This window comes from Barbus barbus (genome assembly GCF_936440315.1).
Source record: "Barbus barbus genome assembly, chromosome: 3".
Lineage (NCBI taxonomy): Eukaryota > Metazoa > Chordata > Actinopteri > Cypriniformes > Cyprinidae > Barbus > Barbus barbus.
In genome coordinates, this window is record NC_136731.1 from 36,330,116 (window position 1) to 36,352,305 (window position 22,190).

General features: G+C 38.6%; 1 protein-coding gene across 1 annotated transcript in view; it reads left to right on the plus strand.

Moving 5' to 3' along the window:
• Positions 1 to 2,083: 2,083 nt before the first annotated feature.
• The window catches only part of xylt1 (xylosyltransferase I), a gene marked incomplete at its 5' end in the record, with an annotated part of 68,830 nt that continues 48,723 nt past the window's right edge, over positions 2,084 to 22,190 (plus strand). Inside the window, one exon of the mRNA XM_079376871.1 lies at positions 2,084 to 2,350. Within this exon, the coding sequence (XP_079232997.1) occupies positions 2,084 to 2,350 (267 nt within the window). The remainder of the gene's footprint in view (positions 2,351 to 22,190) is intronic.

The window sequence follows — 22,190 nt, forward strand, 5'->3', positions numbered from 1 at the left end:
GTGCGAGTCGCTATGCGGGATGAAAGATGGTCTCGGTCTTGATTAAAAACTGTAGGCAATGCTTCACCTGGGTCTATTGTATTGGGAAGTCATCTTGATGGCTCCCAAGGGTTATCGCTCTTTTTCTAAATCTGACAGGTTAACACTATCAATTAGCAGCCATTGATTGGTGAACAATAACAAAGGCTGGTTGAAAGATGATGTAGCTGTTCACCTTCACCCCCGAGGCTGTACTCCGCTCATACAGCTGCACACACTACAATTTGAAGCAACTCACCAAAAAGGGGAACCTCAGAGTTTTGAAACTTGCTGATGTTTCACACGGACATTTACAGTATTTTGTGGTTTCGGTATTTTTTTCGTTTTGTTGATTTGCAGGTCCTACAAAGATTTATTCTTGAGCAAGCAAGGTTTTTCTGGTCTCTTCTGAAAACTTTACATGGGTCATTTCACTAAATGGGTGCTTTTTGTGTCCCTTCCTAACATATGTAGCTATATGTAAAAATAGACTTTTATAATATCTGATGCCAGTAAAATATCTGATATAATGAATATCTGATGGTAGATTTATAAGCATTTTTTTAATAACACATCTACAAAAATCCAGAAAAAAACTTTATGTGATTTAATATGGCTTTTTCCCACTCATATGTCTTTCTTTCTCTTTATTAGCAATGGCACTTTTCATTACTTACTTTTCATTTATTCTCTATATTGCTATAAATAAGTTTTAGTGGATATGTTTTAATAAAAACACCAAATTTGCATGTATTTAATACGTCAGCGCTGTTATCATCATAACTTCTCTTTAAAATATTAAACATAAAAATGACCATTAAAAACACCATCTTGTTTTATCACTTTATTATATATTTTCTTAGGTTTGTCGATAGAGGAAGGTAAGTTATCATTGTTAAAAACAGAAAAGAAAAAACGAACAAAAAAAGTACTGCGCATAGGGGCTTATTATAGCCTGTTTTTATAATGTTTCCTGTGGTTGATTGATCTGGTTGAGAAGATTTAAAAAATGCAATAGTAATAAATAAATAAGTAAAAATAAATGTATACTGTCAAACCAAAAGTTATTCAGACACCAGATATAATTTTTTATATTTGTTACTAGTGGGTGCAGGACACTATAGTTCATTTACTGTGACATATTATACCCCAAAATTCTTCAAACAGTGGACTACCAGTAAGATTGATAAAACATTGTGACCAAAAATTATTCAGACACTTTGACCTGACCATGTTTTGCTTAAGTGTTTTTTTTTTCTTTAATTGCTAATACCACCTTTTTACACCACAGACTGAACAAAATTAAGCATTGCTTGGTATTTGGTTGACCTAAATTCTGATTGTGTACTTAAATTAACAGTTGACAACTATTCAGCTAAATTCATTACATACCTTTCTATCAAAGTTATCTGACATTATCAAGATGAAACTGTTCTGACACAGTTTAACTCTGAGTTCTTGTCATATTTTATTACCATTTTCTAAACTATAGCGAATAATAAAAAAAGTGATAATGTGAGAAATGTTGGTGGTTTGAATATTTTTTTTTTTTTTTGGTTTGACTGTATATAGCCTACAAAAATATGCAATTAAAATAAATAAATATATAAATTCTATTTCTAATAAATATCCTGTAGTATCATGCACGACTGGCAATGAACTGTAAATTTGCCAACCTTGTTCTCCTCAACCAGTTGCTTTTTTAAAGCCACGGCCATCCCTCAACATATATCAAAATGTTCAAGTGAACTAACACAGAAATTAAGTCATTGTTTGCCAGATCAAATGTTTACTAAAGATGCTTTTTAAAAAATCACCTTTCCAAATTGGATAGGCGCCCATTTCGTGGATGACCCCCGTTTAGTTTACCTGTGTCACCACGAGGGGGCGCAGACGATACCTCACCCCCCCTCTCTCTCTCTCTCCTCCAGCAGAGCTCTTGCCAACCGCCCCCTCTCTCTCTCCCTCTCTCTCTCTCTCTCTCTCTCTCTCTTCTCTCGCGACGCTGAGCCACAAAGCGGACCGTCGACGCACGGCAGAGGCACCTCGCCGCTTCAGGGTGAAGATGTACGGCGGTCTGTGCGCCCGTAAGCTGGCTCGCCGGTCGCGGTCAGCGTTGATCGCCGCGCTGACGGTGCTGCTGGTCCAAACGCTCATCGTGTGGAACTTCAGCAGTCTGGACACCGGAGAAGAGCGAAAAGGCAACGGCAGAGAGAAGAGGGAGAGCATCGGCATCAACAAAGCCTACAGCGAGTACCAGAAGAGCGGCTTCCAGAAGAGGCATCAGCAGCCGCCGCTGGAGAAAGCGTCCAGTCGACACAAACATCAACCGGTAAGGCGGAGTTTCCCCGTTCACCGCGCTCCATTCATTCCTCGCGGTCCGCCGTCATAACGGGCCCGCTCGTGATGCCTGATCCCCAGACCCAGCGTTTAGGGGTGTTTCTGCGTTCCCAGACGCGGGCTGGGTGTTTTGTTTGTGATGTGGTGAGATGTAGCTCTTGTTGTCATGACTGTCCTCCGCGGATGAGAATGTGACAATCGCGCGCGGCGCGTGAGACGCAGTTTTGTTGGATACTTATGTATCTCGTGTGACGGATCACTGTCTGTTTAAACTCCCATTAAGTTGCAATTGAGTAGCATTTCTTTCAGATCATGTTGTTGGTGAGAATGATCTCTTCATGACCTTTATGAAGAGTGAATGGATGTATGATCTATAATCCGGTTTCGTCGCTGTGGGTATCGTGTAAAAGCGTCTGTTTTCTTATTAAATACGCTGTGTTTGTTCTTATTGAGCAATTTCATTATTAAAAACTATACAAATCTTTCGTCAGGTAAATTAAAATGCGTTTTATTTGATAACATAAATTAACAAATTGAAGTCAAAATATAGCTAAATATCCTGACTGAAACGTCCACTTGCTATTCAACATGTCTTAAAATGTATTTAATTGTTTCAAACTTAGCTTGCAATATTGATTAACCCCTTAGGTTTGTGCATTTCCATCAATGACAGCTCAAATTAAATTTATGGAAAAATAAAATCAACTAAGTACAATTTCATTAATATGTTTTATAAAAAAATGACATGATGCTCCTGCTCTGAGTGTTTGCTGTCAGACCCTCCATGCCATGCCCGACTACATTAGGTAACATGAGTGAGAGTAGGGTCAGATCAGTTAAAAATAGCTCCTTATAGTTACGTGTTCTCTTTTTAGGGAGTGTCAGCTTTTAATCAACTATTTGGTCAAAAAGCAGACAGTTGTTCACACCATTTGAGAGCAAACCTGGATGGATGGATCACTATGGTTGTGTCTTTAAATCTAGTTGGCTCCATACCTAGACCGCATTTTTTGGGTATTGATGTTTGTTATTTAAAATGTATGAAGTGCATATCTAGGAATGCCTTCTAGATAGACATCTCTCTCACAGTCAGAGTGTATAAAACATTAAAGTGTTTCTAATGAATGCACACAGAATACCTTAAACGCCCCACCTCGCTGAAAGCGCTGCACTCTGCCTCATTTTTTACGATTAATTGATACTAATTATCATGTATAATCTCATTACCATAATTCTCTCAAACATAGGTTTGCCTAATCTAATTAGAAATCTCTCTGTCATCAATAGCTGTGTTTGAACAGCTTTCTCCTCACTGAAGACAAAATCATCCTAATTGTGTTCATGTATATCTGGATAATGTAAAAACATGCAGGCTGGAACAGATTTTCACTGCAGGCTAATACTAACATCGCCATTTGGCTTCCATGTGGTACGGTTCTTTTTAATTGCAGAGGTGTTAATTTAGCTTTCTAATCCAGGTGTAATGTAAACTACAGCGAGCCTGGAGCGACGTTCCATCTCATTTAGTCTCTCGCTAATATCCCCACAGACTTGTTGCTCTATCTGTGTCTAATGTGATAATTATATTCTTCTGTGGTCGTATTTAAGCCCAAAGTCTAAAGTGCACGTTATAATCCCTCCAGCACTAATCGACGGCCGATATTTGCAGCAGAACTTGCTTCTCAGACAGTTTTGCCTTCGAGTTGTCGCAGTTTGGCAGGAGTGTTAATGTCCAGTAAATGTGTGCATGTCAGCAGAGTGGCTCGATGCCATCCTGCCTCGGCAGTGTGAAGTGTGTCTGTCTTTCGCTTTCGTCTGAAATGCTCCCTGTAGAGCCATCAGCTTTCTTGAAGCCGTCTCTGCTGCATGAAGCGCCCTGTGCCGCTCGATTCGTTTGAATGTAGCTATAATAATAGAGTGTGGGTGACCCCAGCTCCGGTCACATTTTTTCTTTTTTTTTCTTGTACACCCTCTGCTCTTCCATGTCTGTTCTGCTCTCGGATTTGTTTGTGGCCTCGATGGGCTGTTTATTCTGGCAAACAGGATTGGTAGAGGATTGGGTACCCGATTGTTTCAGCAGTTTATCTCGAGCCTCGTTCTGAGACGGCGAGGTGGGAAGTCTGGAGCGAGAGTTAGAAACATGAGTGTTTCAGAAGATGCATCTGAACCCCCTGAAGGCTCTCAAATCTGCTGAATCCCACAGATAGGAAATAGATCGGTTTGATTTTGTCAAAAATGAATGTTCATCCTAAAGTCATATTGCTATTGGAATTGCTCATGGCTAATTTGTTGTTTCAAGTTATTGGAGCACGAAACTAGTCATAAGTAGCTCAGGTATATTTGTAGCAATAGCTAACAATACATTGTATGGGTCAAAATTATTGATTTCTTTTATGAAAAAAGGAATTAGGATATTAAGTAAAGATCATGTTTAAATGAAGATATTTTGTAAATTTCCTACTGTAAATATATCAAAACTTAAATTTTGGTTTGTAACACGAATTGCTAAATACTTAATTTGGACAACTTTAAAGCCATTTTTCTCAATATTTAGATTTTTTGCACCCTTAGATTCCAGGTTTTCAAATAGTTGACCCATACTCGGAATTCGTGCTCTGCATTTAACCCATCCAACGTGCACACACACAGCAGTGAACACACACAGCAGTGAACACACACCTGCAGCAGTGAACACACACCCGGAGCAGTGGGCAGCCATATATGCTGCGGCGCCCGGGGAGCAGTTGGGGGTCCAGTGCCTTGCTCAAGGGCACCTCAGTCGTGGTATTGAGGGTGGAGAGAGCGCTGGACATTCACTCCCCCCACCTACAATCCCTGCCGGCCTGAGACTCGAACCCGCAACCTTTGGATTACGAGTCCCACTCTCTAACCATTAGGCCACGACTTCCCCAATGGAAAGCTTATTTATTCAGCTTTCAGATAATTTATAAATCTCAATTTAAAAACATTTACCCTTATGACTGATTTTGTGGTCCGGGGTCACATTTTTCTGTTCTGGCTTTCACCGATGCAGATATTCAGAGTCTAGTGTGTTTGTGTCTGTCTAAAAAGCATTGTGAGCCTTTGTTTTCTGGGTGTTTGGCTGTACTGCTGCACTCTACCTGGCCTGTGTTGACTCGAAGAGAGCAAAATAGATGGAGGTGTGACTATTCCCTTTTTGTATTGCACTTTGAGTAACTGCCGACTGCTCTTTAATACCACAGTCACAACTCTGCCGGCTCAGATTGTCTGCTCTTCAGCCTTTTTGATTAAAGAGATGTGAGACACAGATGACCTCTCACCTCTCGTGGGCCATTGCGCTGCCTTCTTGAACATGGCATTAACCCAAGCCCACACGAAATCTGTGCCCAGCGGAAACACTGCAGGAAAATATAATCTTCTGTATTTTGCATGTTCGTGTTTTGACTCATTTGTCTTGATTAACATATTTGATGAAATCGGTGCAGAAGTTTTCTGTTGGTCCACACCATTTGCGTATTATTTGGTTATTCAGTTCTGGAGTTCTTGTTTGGTTTCTTGTGCTTGTTCTTTCCTGAATCTGAATCTGAAACTGGAAGTTCCATTGCTTGTGGAAATGGGGATGTTAGCTGTACAAAATGGGAAGTGGATTAAACCTCAGAAAAAATGTGAGATTTTCTGTAAATGGCAAAATTGTCTCATTTTCATCATCATTCTATTTTGGTTGCAACTTTTTGGGGATACTTTACTTTTGTGAATAAGTACTTTTGTACCACCTAAGCAAAGATTTTCCAAGCCCAAATGTCAAATCAGCCATTAAAGTCTGGACTGAATTTAAACTATAAATGGATGTGCAAAATTTTATATTTTCAAAATCAACTAGTTAGGCTTTGTTCAATGTCCATTTGACTAATTGGTCTTGAGGAGAACCTGTATAATTAGGTTGCATTAACATTTACTTGACCCTGAAAAAATAATTGTTTTATGAACAATCTTGTTTATAAAGTAACAAATGTGCATATAATATATACAGGGCTCCCAAAATTTCAAAATCCCTGGTAGGCCTTCGGGCAGGTACTCTTCAGATTTTGGTAGCCCGAAAATTAATTTAACTAGCCCAAATAAAATAAAGACCATAAATGTCAATCAAAAACATTTTCAATACACAAATATGAATGAATATTAAGGAAAGAGTTTTATTTGACTATTTACAAGGTATCTGCGAAATTATAAAAAATCTATTTAAGGCAATTTGAAAAATGATTTCTTATACCATTTAACATTTAAAGCTGTCTAAGGCCTTAAAAACTCTTCAGTTTAGTCGTATCAAATTTAAGGACCCGTGGGAGCAATGTTTTTTCTTGCTGAGCAAAACTTTTCTCTATTGGGCGGACATTTCGGGCACCTGAGCAAAAGCATTCTTTTATACCAGACCTGTACAACACGCACACAAAAAACTTTAATGTGCTATTTATATTTGATTTAACCCTTGATGTAACTAAATGATGTAAATTTTAGGTTACCTGAGAAAACATTTTTACTGTACAATACACTGCAGTTCAAAAGTTTGGATCAATAAAGTTTTTTAAAGAGGTTTCTTATACTCATCAAGGCTGTATCTATTTGATAAAAAATACTGAATATTATCTCACAAAATAATATTGTGAAATATTATTACAATTTAAAATAAATGTTTTCTATTTTAATATACTTAAAAATTGAATTAATTCCTGTGAAGCAAAGCAGTATTTTCAGAGTCACATGATCCTTTAGAAATCATTTTAATATGCTGATTTTTAATCAATGTTGGAAACAGTTGTACTGCTTTTTTATTATATATATATATATATATATATATATATATATATATATATATATATATATATATATATATATATATATATTGTATTGTATTTTTGGGACCTGTGATATTTAAAAAAAATAAAAAGTTAAAAAGAACAGTGTTTAGTCAAGAAAGAGATTTTGTGTTACAATATAAACTATTCAAAAGTTTGGGGTCAGAATTTTTTTTCTTTCTTTTAAATAAACTTTATTCAGCAAGGATGTGTTAAATGGATCAAATTGATGGTAAAGACTTCTATTGTTAGAAAATATTTCTATTTTGAATAAATGCTGTTCTTTTAAACTTTTTATTAATCAAAGAAAAAAGTAACAGGTTCCAAAAAAAATATGAAGCAGCACAACAGTTTCAACGCTGATAATAAATCATCATATTAGAAAGATTTCTGAAGGATCATGTGACTCTGAAGACTGGAGTAATGATGCTGAAAATCCAGCTTTGATCACAGGAATAAATGCTATTTTAAAGTATAGGTATTCAAATAGGAAACCAATATTAGAAATTGCAATAATATTTCATATTTTCTATATCAATGTTTTTTCTGTATTTTTGAAATGAATACAGCCTTGATGAGCAAGAGACTCAAAGTCAAAAACCTGATAAATAACAGACCTTGTTTTTGAGTCTATAATATAGGCCTAACATATATTATCAAAACAAACTATTTAAACTGATAGAATAGAATAGAATAGAATAGAATAGAATAGAATAGAATAGAATAGAATAGAAACTGAAGCAAAACTTAAGCTGAGATCTGTAAGTTAAATATAAAAAAACGTGAACATATGAATTCTATAGCTGTCTTAACATTATGAAGTACAGTTTGTACAATACTCTTGTGTGTGACTGTATGTCTCAGAGTTTTGTTACCCATCCTCCGTTATTTCCAGCACTTAATCAAGCCACTCTTCTTTAATACATGAGGATGTTTTATTTCACGTCATTGCGTTTGCGTCGTCTCTCGTGTTGAGCGCACCGCAACCATTGAAGTATTCAGTTTCTACGACAAATTTGGTGCACATCGTTCTCTTTCTATGAAACCTGTAAACCGCATTCACCGGCTCTAACTCTGTCGTGACATCAGCTCTATAGCGGTTTACCCGAGCATTGCTATTCTTTCCCTTTTACTGCGGCATTCAATCAAATGGTTTCCCAACTCATTTTGAGGCACATTATCAAGGCACATTATTTCTTCTGCGCGGCCGCGGTGGAAGAAGAGCGCGGTCGTGCACGCGCTCAGCTTAGAGGGAACACTGTGTGGGAGCCCTGTATTTAAGGTAGCCCGTCGGGCAGGACAGTGATACATTTTGGTAGCCCGACTGGAAAACACAACAGCCCTGGGACGTCGAGCTAGCGATTTTGTGAGCCCTGATATGCATTTGTATAAATTATATATAAATGTATTATATAATGCAGTTTTATACATAATAAGAAAATTATTATTATTATTATTACTACACACATACACATACATATCTCACTTTGTTGATGGGTTGGCTCAATGACTAGTTGACAAATTGGTCTTGAGGAAATCCAGTCCTGAGAGTTCTTGGAAAAAAAGAAATACATACACACACATTTACAAAATATAATAATATAGTATAAATGTATCATATAATGCAGAAAGAAAAGTATTATACAATTTTTTTTTTTTTTTTTTTTTTTTTTTTTTTACTATATGTATGTTATATATTTTATATATTCATTTTACATTTTAATTTGTATTCCAAGTTTTATATAACTTCTTTTTTTCTCTCTCTTCCTCTTTCTGAGCTAAAAGATTTCATGTAAAAGATGAATTTGGCACCCTCAGTAATTGAAAGATTTCTGTGGGCAGATGTAGGGTTGGGTAAAACATGCCAGTGAAGGGCTGTGATGTTGGCGATTAAGTTAATTCCACATGTGCTTGGCGTGTTTTGGGGCCTGTGTTAATGCAGCAGTAAATGGCACTTCCTTCATTTGCTTTAACATGCTCTCATTAGTCAGATGCCGCTGCGCACCAGGTGAGCGGAACGCCACATTTGTCTTGTTACTGCATGTTCTGATTCTCCTCAGGTCAGCCGGTCCCACATGCTCAAACACCGCTCGGGTCCTGTCGCTGCAGGACGTTCCTGATGCGAGGGGAGTCGGGTTTGATGGTGATCAATCTCATATGTCGTGCTCAGCGTGTGTGCTGAATGTGAATGTGCTCGTTATCTGCCGACCAGTCGCCACCTGAATTAGTGGGAGGGGCTCTGGGGACCAACAGTGACATAAGTGTCCACATAAACACACACACACACATGTGGGGCTCTTTCTCACTCACTGTAGCATGTGGAGTGATCTTTCCCAGAAGAGCTTCAGAGAGCGCACCCATTGGTGACTAGGCATACAAAGCTTAGGAATAATGAAGCATAGTTCATGTACATGATGTACAAAGTAATGATGTAGCGTAATTACTTTTAATTTTTTACTAATATACATTATTAATTTTGTGCATTAATAAATAGAACTGTCCCATTGCACCAGACTGATGCTTATCAATCATATTTTGATAACCTGTTTTTTTGGCATTACATTGCAATTTTTAATTATTGAAAAGATACATTCAATACTGGCCATAACAAGATGATATCAAATGTAAATGCACAAATCAGTATAACATGACAGATAAAAAATAGTCCATGACTGAAATTTTACAACTCAATCAGAATAGTAGATAATGATTGTTTGTTATACAACCTCTACACAGTCCATCATGTTACCACACAAAATAAACACCAACATTTTTCCTCTTTTGCCCGGCCAGCTGTGTCATTCCCAGTCACGCAACTAATTGTCTTAGCAGAAACTCTGTAGTGGATACATTGTCTTTCTCTCAGTCTTTTCCTGTTATTGAGTTGTTCCATCCTCTCCTCTCCTCTCCTCACCGTGCAGTGCTGACTCACACTCCGTCAGTATGCCTGAGTGCTTACAGGCCGTCTCTCTGTCTCTGTTGCCTCTCTCTCCTCATGTCCTTCTTTGTCTGTGTCTCTCTCTCTCTCTCGCTCAACATTTGATCAAGGTTGGTCTTTGTTTTGCTTGATCATCAGAAGTTGCCCCAGGGCGCTCGTTTGCCCCAGCTTCAGTTGGACAGCTGCCCTGTTAGCATTTCCTCCTCTCCATTAGCTCTTAAACAGGGAGGGAAGTATATCTCAGACCTTGTAAAGATTGATGACGGCAAATCGGCAAAGTTGAGCCAGGTTGTTTTTGCATGGCTTTCTAAGGCTAGAGGCGAAGGTTTTTTCATAAGGCTACCTTCGTTCCAGAAGAGCAGAAAAGACCAAACAGAGCACTTTCATCTCTCTCTGACTGTTACATAATGAACCGAGCCAACACCTATTGATTTGTTTCTCTGTGTTAAGCTGATGGTTATCAGAAACAATTCCATGATGTGCTCTCTTAATGAGCGGGCTCGGTCCCGTTGCCTCGCCAATGACTTCATCTACTAAAAAGAAAACAAGTGCTCGGGCCGATTTTATAGTTTACACCGAGCGTCGTGATAAAGACTTTCTTTTCCTGGCTCAGCCACCGTCGTGAAATTGCTTTCAAGAGGCTGAATGTCTATTGTGTTAGGGTAGAGTATTTTGCTAGCAGTGCTTTATGCCCTTTGTAAACATGTCCATAAAAAACGAACTAATTGTTATGTAAGCTTGACAGCACAATAGTGGCCTGTCACAGATATTGGAAAAACGGCAAATTGGTGCACAGTAATGCTACCATTAACATAACTGTGGTCGGTCGCTATTCATACTTAGCTAAGTATGCTGCTACAGGCCCTTAATTCCATCTCACCCCTGTCATTGTTGGCGTCTATTTGTTATCACTCTTTGTGTGGAAATTGAAGGGGGCGGGGCTTAAGAATGCTTGGTGAGTAGTGGGCGGGGTGATGGAGTGGCATTTGTGTATTGACTTTCTTTTTAAAAACGTGTGCGGTCATGTTTTGATGAATTCTGTGCATAATATTAGGGATGAAGTGATAATAAGAAATTATTTCAGAAGCCAATAATTAGTTTCATGCAATGGCCAAAATATAAATTCTATAATATTTTGTCTAAATTAATTAAAACATAAACTAGGGCCTATAATTACTCATTCTACAAATGAATTTAGGCATCACATTATAATGTAGAGTATAAAATATGGATATTAATTTGGAGATGTGCTAAATTATTACATAATTAGGTTGTGACAAAGGTAATCTGAATGTGAATATAAAGAACACGGCCAGGCACACTATGCAAATACAAAATCGACTGATACAAATAGATTTTTTTTAAAAAGCAATATGTAATATAGGCTGAGAACCAATATGGTACTGATATATTATGTATCCCTATAATAATAAATATACTGCTATACACACACATCAGTAAAAATGCTGTATGTGTTAAATTGATGATTTGAAGAAGACGGCGGTTGAGCAGGAGTCATGGAGGCGAGTGCTTGATGCTGCAGATGAAGAGAGGGGTTGTGTATTCCTGTGCAGTGGAAAGCGTTGGTCAGGGTGTGTGTGTGACTGTGAGTGTTGAGGTGTGTCAGTGTGACTGTGTAACCGTGTGTTAGTCACATGAATGAGGCTTGTGTTACAGCTACGGCCGAAGGAAAATAAACTCTGGCGTTCATCGACCGCTTTACAACATCCATCCAGACAGGTAGTGCTCACCCCACCACCCCATCTGTCTGTATTCCTGGCTGTCTCTTTGTCTATGTGCTTTATTAGCCTGACGAATAATTGCACATGCATTTGCAGCTGAGTAGCATTTAGGGAAAATATTGCAAAAACAAATATACCAATATTTTTAATTATGATTAATCAACATTTCATTATGGATATTCTTAATTCATCTTATTTTACTCATTTATTATAATCTAGTTTTGGTTATTTTCATTGCTCACATTTAGCTCTTTGAATTGCATTGAATTGTTTGAAAGGTTCTGTATGAATACAAATTAATTTAATTTAATGACACTCTGAACTGTAATATTAAAATCTCAAAATGAATCTCCATTTTTCATTATGTCCATTATAGTGCCGTGATGCCTAAATTAACTGTTTGATTGATTTTAGTCCTTAGTTTTTTATGGTTTAGGCTATTTATTTATGCAGAATGTTATTTAATTATAATATTGGCCATTTATCAGTCATGATTTTTAGTCATTTTATTTTTTACAGTTCAGCTTTATTTTCAGTAATATATAGGTTTGTTGTGGAGATCGAATTCAAGTTTATCATGTTTTAGATTTTGGTCTATTTCTTTAAAAATGATTTTAGATTTTTAAAGAGCAAATATCAATCTGAGTTTCATCAATCTGTTTTAAAAGGCAATATTCGGTGGAATTACTCACTCTCTCTCTCTGTCTCTTTTTCTGTTTTCCATCTCTATAAGTCTGTCTCTATTTCCCCCACTCCCCCTCAATAACACTCCCACATGTCCAATATATATTCACATACATGGCATTCAAAGCTATGCCATGCGCACACACACACACACACACACACACACACACACACACACTCAACTAGAGAAGATCAGCTTTAGTCAAACAGGTTGAAAGGTCTCTGTGCACAAGGTCTGCGAATTTGTTATGTCTGTCCGTCTCTGTCTCTCTTCCTGTCTCCTCTCTGAATAGGTCTCTCAGTCTGTTTCTGTCCACCGTGTATATTGTGTCCTCTGCATTCCTGTGCTGAGCGTGGGCCAAACTGGCTCGTTCGTGTTTCCATCGCCAGCGAGCAGCCACCATAATCCACCCAGCATCAGATAATCACGCTACTCTACAACAGCCTCATTACACACGGCCTAATATCAGCCACGGATTTTAGCAGATGCAATAACAAATACTTCAAATCCATAATCCCAAGAGTAGACAAAAATCCCATTGGTAAGCATCTTAAACTAGTTTTTGTGTTTGTTTGTTTTTGTCTTATGCAGATAGCGAGAGGCATCCTGGGAATAAGACCTGGTGTTGTTTTATGCTCAAGTGTGAAATTCAGAGAATTTAAATCACTCTGTGAATTTTCAAGGCCTCGTTTGCGGTCGTCTTCTGCTTTGAGACCTCTCATATCTCTGTTTTGTTTTGTAAACTCCTTCGATGCCAATGCTAATGATCCTCTTGTCGTGTCTGTATCCGATGGAGAATCATTTGTGGATATCTGTGAATGTCGGCGATGAATTTGGCAACGTGGAAAACGAGGAGAATATTATCTTGTTATATTATAATCACAAATAGCTTTGTCTGCAAGCCAATGGGCGCTCCCAAATCGCCACCTTTTTCGAACCACAAATGCTATTTCACCCATTCCATTATACAATATGCATCCCGCAACGAAGACCTAATTAAAGTGCGCTGGAAGGGCATAATTCTAGGCAACGCCTGCTGGGGCTTGTGAATCATGTCGGCTGCATGTGACCAAGATGCAGACTCTTTCACAGCCCCGATCACGTGACTCTTCCGCTCTCTTTTTTAGCGGCAAGCGAGCAAATGCGAGTATATCACATGTTGGTGTGAAATCCCACCGAGCCTCTGAATGTCCTTTAGTCTGCAGGCTAGGTTATGCTAATAAACTCCCTCTGCCACCCACGGTTAGATTCCCCAAACAGAACAGAGGGTCCCGTTCGCACTCTTTTAGAAGAACCCCCTGTGAATCCCTCTAAACAGCTGGTCTGTGTGTTTCTGATCGCTGTTTGCACTAGCAGTGGGTGCAAATGCAAAGGTTGCGATTGATTTCTAACAGGGATCTGGAGACCCCCCGAGCCCACTGTTGAAGATACAGTCACAGGAAAGCCAGAGAAGCGTCTCAAGCTTCCAGGCTCAGTCTCTAGCTGTGATTAAGTGCAGGCTCCATGTTCAAGGAGGAAACTGCAATTTATGTGTATTTTCTCCTTTTTTTTAAAAAAAATCTCTTAATCCAGCGTCTACTCAAATCCCTGGCGTAATCCTCAGCAATCCCAGAGGGTTTGAGAATACTTTGTGTGTTGCTAGTGTGTCTTTATTAACTCTTTGTCTGCCCAGACCACTGATACTAGAGCTTCTTATGCGAGTGGTATGATCTCTGCCTCAGAGAGCACGTCCACAGTCCACTCGCCGTTTGTTTGCAGATCGACTGATGCATATTTCATACAAACCTAGAAAGCAACTTGGCTAGCTATAATCTGACTGAAGCTAGTGATGCACAGTATATGTGTAATATAGCATGTTGGCTGTCATCTGAAGTGAATGGTTTTGGTCCATATTGGATATTTGATTGAGCTGATTTGCTCTGTTTTTGCATTTAGATTTCTTTTGCTGTCACCAAGTTAATCTCAACACTGTAAATGACACCGATAAACCCTAGTGAAAACTAAATATACATAAATATAGGCTGTATGAAATACATTTATTGCATGCTAAGTATACATTGACATTTATGTACTTAATAAAAAAAAAAACCCTGCAATTTTACTTTTATTATACTAAACTGGTATACTTAAAGTCTGCTAAATTGAAACAAGTAGTTTTGTGCTTAATGCACTTCAATTGTGTGGAAGTAGTGCAGAAGCCCAAATAAAGATACGCAGAAGTATATTTGATTGTGCTAGAGTGGAACTATTGCAATCTTTAAATATCTTGCATTTAAAGACCGATATTATTCAAAGATCATACATTCCTCATCAATAGTGACATTAAAACACATGTTAGGCTTAATATTAAGAAATAGTACAAGTAGTACTCTGAATAAGGTTTAATTATAATGTTTATATCAGTAAGTCTCAAGTGATATGCCAGTAAATATGTTATTAGGTTTGAACTACACTTAGTATGAAATAAATGCATTTTAAATGCATTACTTTTTTTACTAGGGAATATTTGGGGTCAAATCAGTGACAAAGCAGTGTATATTTATTGATATCGGTTACTTTGCGCAACTGATCCTTTCTAAGTGGGAGGTTCTTAGCAAGAACTTGGACCAGACCTTTTGTCATTTAGTCAAAGGTCCGGCTGTGAGCAGTATAACATGTGGTTGGTAGCTTGCTAAAGCGTCCATCTCTCGGGAGACAGTCTTTTGATTTGAGTGTGATTCGGTGGACAGGTGAATCATCTGAATATGAATCAGCCTCCCACACGGTCTGCGCTTCTTCACTTTAAGCTGTGGAGAAAGAATCGCTTAATGTCAAGTGTCTGGTGTACGGGGACAGACCAGCCACTGAAGCACGGCTCTCAGTTCGACTTTTTCACTTTGGGGTGCCCTTTTAGAAACTCCAGAGAAGAGAAATGGGGTATCCATTTAAGGCCAAATTCACAACCTGAAAAGGTTGAATAGCTGAATGAAAAGAATACTAATGAAGAGAGGGAATTGGCTTATCCTGACTTTGCTTGTGCCCTCTTCTTCTCCATAGTTGAGAGCGGATGGATGGTGTCACTGAACTGAGAGGTGTCATTTTATGGTCAATTGCAATTTTAAGCTAGATTTTTAGTTTTGTTCGCCCGGTAGTCTAGTAGACTGCTGTGCAAAGAGTCTATATTGAGATCTGGCTCCAGGCCCTCCATCAGTTTTATCATGCATTAAATAAAAATCTTTTGTTGAATTAGCGTTTATTTCTTCATATATTTTCTCATATTTTAATTTTAGCTTTAGTTTTTTTGTTATTAAATTTTTTTTAACAATATATCTACAATATATCTATCTACTTGTGTTTTTAAAATGTAAGTTGTTCATTTAATAAAGTTTGTTAGTTTATCTTTATTTCAATTGATAAATTATTTTAAATAGTTAACAAAGATTGCTTACATTACATTATCCTTGGGAATCGAACCCAAGACTTTGATGTTGTCAGCATTATGCTGTACTGTTTAAGCTACAGAATCATCGAGGTAATAAAATGTGGTAGTTTGGAGAAAACGGTCCATTGTGTAGTGGCGTTTTCATGCAGTATAAGCGTTTCATGCTGCCCAGACCTAGTAATAGCACAAGCACCACCAAGAACATCATGCACATGCTGATCCACATGTACAGTGATGCCTTTGAGTGAGTGCAAGAGCCTCCCAGATGATCTTGAGCTCGCCGAAAAGATCCAATTGAGACACACCACTGAGTAATGGTGACTGAAAGGCTGCCAAAGCACAGGCTCTAAGAGTCGAGCTTTGCTTCTGTAATCCACCCTTGAGCCAATAGGAGGGGGCAAATAAATTACCTTAATTATCCTGAGAGCTGTTATTTGCATATCTTTGTGTCCTTTTTCTCTGACATTAGTTTTCAGTCACTTTGCCATTTAAGTTTCTATTTAGGTTGATTTAGTGTAAGTGTTGGTTCCAGCCTCCGTGACATTAAGGCAGCGCTGCTCATAAAAGACATCACCGAGTGTGTAAGTCTTGCTGCTAATCTATCTCAACCCGCTGTTTTTGCTCTTCAACACCAAGGCAACCCGGAAGGATTGTGCCAACCTGCCTCTGTGCCCGCAGTCGGCTGCCTGACTGTGTCTGAATGGCCTGCGAAACATTTTAGGGCAGTTTATGGAGGTATTAAAACACTTCCCCTCCAAACCAGCATAGTTAGTGTAATTAAAGTCTATGGCTGCCTCAAAGTTCCCTAATCATTCTTTTCCCCCTGGTGTGCTTTCTCTCTCTCTCTCTTACATTCTAATTCTGTCTCTGCCTAAATCACTCATCCTTTTTCTCTCTCTTACTCTGTAATGGGAAGGATTTAGTCATCTGATGAATAGCACTGCACTGGCTAACTGATCCCATAGGGTCTGAAGGGATGCTGATTCTGGCCAAGAGAAAAGGCCACAGCCCTAGAGATCATCTGATGATAGGGGTCACGCACTCCTCCAGCTGCACCCCTTCAAGGCTCTACTGCTGAGAGAGGGAGGCTACTTCTCTTTTACAGGTCCTCTGTTCTGCCCTTTGGGCTTCAGTGTCGTCAAGTAGCTTGAAAACCCTCATTGCACAATTGATGCCACTTTGCTAAAACCAATTACTTCTGTGGAATTTAAAGTATTTTATCTCACAATGCTGGGGTTTTTAGGCATTTTAATGCATGTTCATATGATGATCCCATTCAAGTGAGGTTCTAACGTTATATTTTTCAAAATAGGAGGGTTTTTTTTCAGCTCAGTTTCAGTTTTCAGATTTTTTTATGGCATGTAAAATAGTGTTATACAGATAATGAACAAAATGCATTTTGCAATTGCATTTGTCTTTTCATTTTATCTCAGATTTGCAGAATTTGGTTTATAGTTTTTGTTTTTTTAAATAGCACATTTTCTACAATATTACAGAAATTTTATAGCATATAAAATAGTTCTATACAGCAAATTAATAGTCCTTTAATGTTCTCCTAAAGTGTGAGCAGATGTTTGAATAGTTGGTTCTCTCTTCTATCATAATTAAACAGGACTTTCATGTTGCGTGTGCTCCTCTGCGTGAGCGCGATCTGGCTTCTGAATTGCGCATAGCAAAAATGCATCATAGACAAATGTTTGAATATTATTGCACATAAAAACAGCTGGCGACATTATATATATATATATATATATATATAGAGAGAGAGAGAGAGAGAGAGCAACAATAAATGTATGTGTGTTTTCTTAATTTCTCCAATACCGACAGAAGTACCGATAACGTCAGAGCTTATCGATACTCCGGTCTTTCATAATTTAGCCCCGAGACCGATTTAATACCGAGTTTCGGTACCCATCCCTACTCTTAAATTAAAAATGCATTTCAGTAAGAAATAAACGTGCAGATCTACATGTAATTGTATGAATAATTTTATATATTTTAAGAAGTATGTTTATAGCATTTTTTGTACAAAACAGCATTATTTTCTAGAGTTTTATAGACATTTTCAATTCAGGTCAAATGTATTTAATGTATTCAAATATTCTAAGCATATAAAGTAGTCCCATAGAACTAGTGAGCAAAATAAATTTGCATTTACTTTTTATTTTCTCTCAAATTGGCAAAATGCATTTCAGCAGTGGGGGAAAAAATATATATATAAGAACATATATTTTTGTGACTACATTTTTATTTTTAATTGTTTGTCTCCTTGCATGGTAAATGCATGTTTTATTCTTTCAGGAACTTTTTCATCTTTACATTCGCCTTGCTTGCTGCCGACTTCAGTTTGAAAATTCCTGACGCAATAGATGAGGATGTGATTACAAAGTCCTATTTCAGCCATTGCTCTGTAATCTAATTTCCCCAGTAGAAATGACCTGATGGTACTAAACCGTTAACATATTGTTTTTATATGCTATCCAATCATACCATGGTAATGCCATGGCGCCTGTACATCTTTCGACTTTTTAGTACTTTGTTCGCGGTGACAAATCACTCACGCCAGCAGGAAAGTGCATTGTGGGATTGCATCTGTAGTCACACTGTCAGACTCATCCATAAACCCCAGTGTTCTTTTTTTTTTCCTTTCTCCCACAAGCACAGTGATGTACAATGCAACCACATTCAGCACATAGCCCTGACCACAGCCACATACTGTAAAGGAAATCAATACTTCATAACAGCTCCCAGGCAAGCAGGGAATCCTGCATCTGTGTCTACAACTTGTAGGGAGAGACAGAGAAGTTCAGGTGTAACAGGATCAATGGTAGGCGCCATCACACACACACACTCTCACATAGCGATAACTCTTCTGATATGATGATGACGTGACGCTGGCCTGTGTTAGGGTGGAAGTAGATTGGCAGCATGTGGAAGAGCTCAGGAAAAGCCTGATATGAGGGCCAAAGGGTTAGGTTCAGCCCCAATCTGAGAATCCATTTTCTGCTCGAATTCTTCAGTCATTCGTCACCTCTGCATTCAGAGCGCTCTCGCTCTCTCTCTCTCTCTCGCTCTCGCTCTCGCTCTTTTTCTTACTGTAAGAAGTCACTGTGTCTTTTTTTCCCTCCTCATACCCTGGCAGTCCCTCTGACTGTCATGTGAAGAGTTGTTCTAATCTCTTCTTCCAAATTTTGTGAGGCATTTCCCTCCTTTTATGTGATTCTTTTCAAGTTTTAATAGGCACATGGGCGCATTGAGTCTTTGAAGTGGGGTTCTCCACTCCATGTCCCATCATTGTTTCAAATTAAGGGCTTAAAGATAGCGCAGTTCCCTACATCTCAGCATTTTTGCACAGCCTCTCCTCTCGTTTTTTTTTTTACTGCACAGTTAAATTGAAAACCTCTGTGTAAACAGTTCTTAAGATAGGAGTGTCTGAAGAGGCCAATGACGGGACTACAGATGTGCGCATATTAATATTCTGGCGATAATTATTTTCATGTTGTAGCCAATAACTGATGAATGGAGATATTGAGATGCTACAATAATAAAATTCATGCATTAAAATAAAATCACTTTTTTTTTCTTTCTTTTTTTATCACTAAGTCTTATTAGTTAAGATGCCATGTGGAGATACTAGAATTTAAAACATCATTTGCATATGCATGTAACTCTTCATGGTCTCAGGCCAAAGGTGTTAGAGATCAGGATTAGTTGTGTTTGGCTGAATGTTGGAAAGATGGATGCGCGTGGGCAGGTGGTGGGCAGGTTCATATAGGAGCCTCCAGCTACCTTCTACATTTATACAGCTCTAGCTGGCCAGAACAAACATGTAAAGAGTGGGGAAGTCAGAACAAACAGTACTTGGGTACCAAATTGGGCTATTTTGTTAAAACGGAGTATGTAAATTACAGGGTATTGGTCTGATACTGGTCAATTACATTATAAAGTTTGTATTTGTAAAAGTTGCATTGTGTCCACTTCAAATGTGGCCTATGACACCAATTTGATATGACCTAAAAATACACTACCATTCGAAGGTGTTGTTTTTAAGGATGCGTTCAATTGATCAAGCATAGCAGTGACAACATATATAATGTTACAAAAGATTCCTTTAAAAAAAAAAAAGAATGCTATTCTTTCGAACTTTACATTTATCGAAGAATCCTGGGGAAAAAAAGCATCAAGGTTTCTGCAAAAATATTAAAGGCATGGCCTGCCAAGAGGTAGCTGGCTTCTTGAGGGGTTGATGAGAATTAAACCGCTGAGACCTGAAAGAGATAAATTAAGCAAATGCCAGACTGAGTTGGATTAAATGCAGAGCTGGGACGTCAGATGTGGATAATATTGCTATTTGGTTTCCAAACTGAGGGTACATTAATGCATGGACAACAGCCATGGGTTAATATCAGAATTGGATATCAGCTGATGGAATTGCGCCATGGTGGATGGATATAGATGAGATCTGTTAAGGGAGATGAAGCAGAGAGGTGATTGGTATTTATTCAGAGCAGGTTTTCAGATTTATTCAACTCCGAAGTAAGGAAGACTAATGAAAAATTAAAAAGAAAAAATGGCTTTGTTTCAGACAAACAACAGACCTCGGGAATCTCAATTGGATTGGACGGTGTGTGAATATTCTAACGGCTTCTTTTGTTTTGCGGTTGCTGCACAGCAGAGTGAACCGCAAAAGTACTGAGTCATGAACAGAAGGGGAGTGTTTTGAGCGTCTGCTGTCATTGAATGCAGTTGCAGTAGTCTGCTGCTCGTGAAAGGGCATCCCGATGCTGAACAGGACTGTTGCATCACTATTCTAGACATTGATTTTCTTGTATTGATATCCACTCTGCGTCACACTCAGATAAATGATGTAGCGTGCATGCTGCCAGTGTTTGCCTAAATTAGTTCCCTCCTCACACATCTAGTCTATAATTGTCATTAAATATTTTTAGATATGGGCCTACAGTGACTTGTTGCGGAGGAGCAGAGAAATTTGGATGTACCTTCTGTTCTCTTTTTCATGACTGCAGCAGCTTCTGATTATAATATGGCTTTCAGTTTGCTGCTTTTTTTTACTGTCTGTTTGCTTGTTTTGTATCAGCGCACCGTTTTATAAAGTAGCTCTTAATGGGGGATAATTAGGAAATGGTTTGTTTGTATGATTTGTATAGAAACATACTTTATGTAATCAACACCATGACTGCCATTGTTGTGTGATTACAAGGTATTGCCCACATGCTGGTTTCCTCCAGATTAGTAACTATTAAAGTAAAGGACCGGACTGGTGTTAGCAGCTGCCATGTATTTTATTCCTTTGCTAACTATGTAAATTAATGCAGTTTGATCATTGTATTCAGACAAAAGTGCTCTTGCATTGTGGGTCAGCGTGCTAATACGTTACCAAAAAATCTAATTGAGACCTGCTGAGTTGTGCCGTTGGCCAGAGCCTTTGAAATTGGGATGGCAAGGATGGAATGGCAATTAATGCTCCGGCTTCTCGGGTTTTCTGTTACAGATGGTGTATTGATACTCTGTATGCGACTGGACTGTACGGGCAAAGTCCCATGTGTATATAACCTGATCAAGCCAAACTGCACATCTGAAAAGTTTAGGGATGTTAGCATGGTACCGGGATGAGTTGTAAAAGCAAAGCAGGAGTACACTGACCCGAGATGGGCTCTGCCAGTCAGTTTCTAGGAGTCTGTTTGATGTTCTTATTCCTCCACATGGGCCACAGACTACTGCCTGGACGTTTGAGTTCCCTTTTACTTGATGCCTCCCAAATAACAGGCCTGGAAAACCGCCTTTTGCGCTGACCTTGCTGCTGTCATTGTCCAAATCTGGGTTGTTCCATGCATATACCTTATTATTAGCAATCAGCGAAGAGATTAGCCCAAAATACACCCCGTTCCAGTGTGCCGCTGGTGGTGCGTGTGGCTGAGAGAACCGAAGGAACCGAGCCAGGGTGGGGCTGTTTTCGGTCCTGGTTTGTGGAAGGGTATTTCTAAGCATGGTGGGTTTTAGCATATTTACACAAGAGGAATGAACGAGCAATCGTTCTTCCTACACAGACCTGCTTTTTACACGTACGCCCCGTGTTCCCGTCGCCCACACAAAGCTGTAGTTCTCCCACGCTGCCTGACTGAAAGGGGCGGTTATGTAAAGGCATTGGGGCCCAAGTCCCAGACCACTTCGTATGCGAGGAGGCCACATG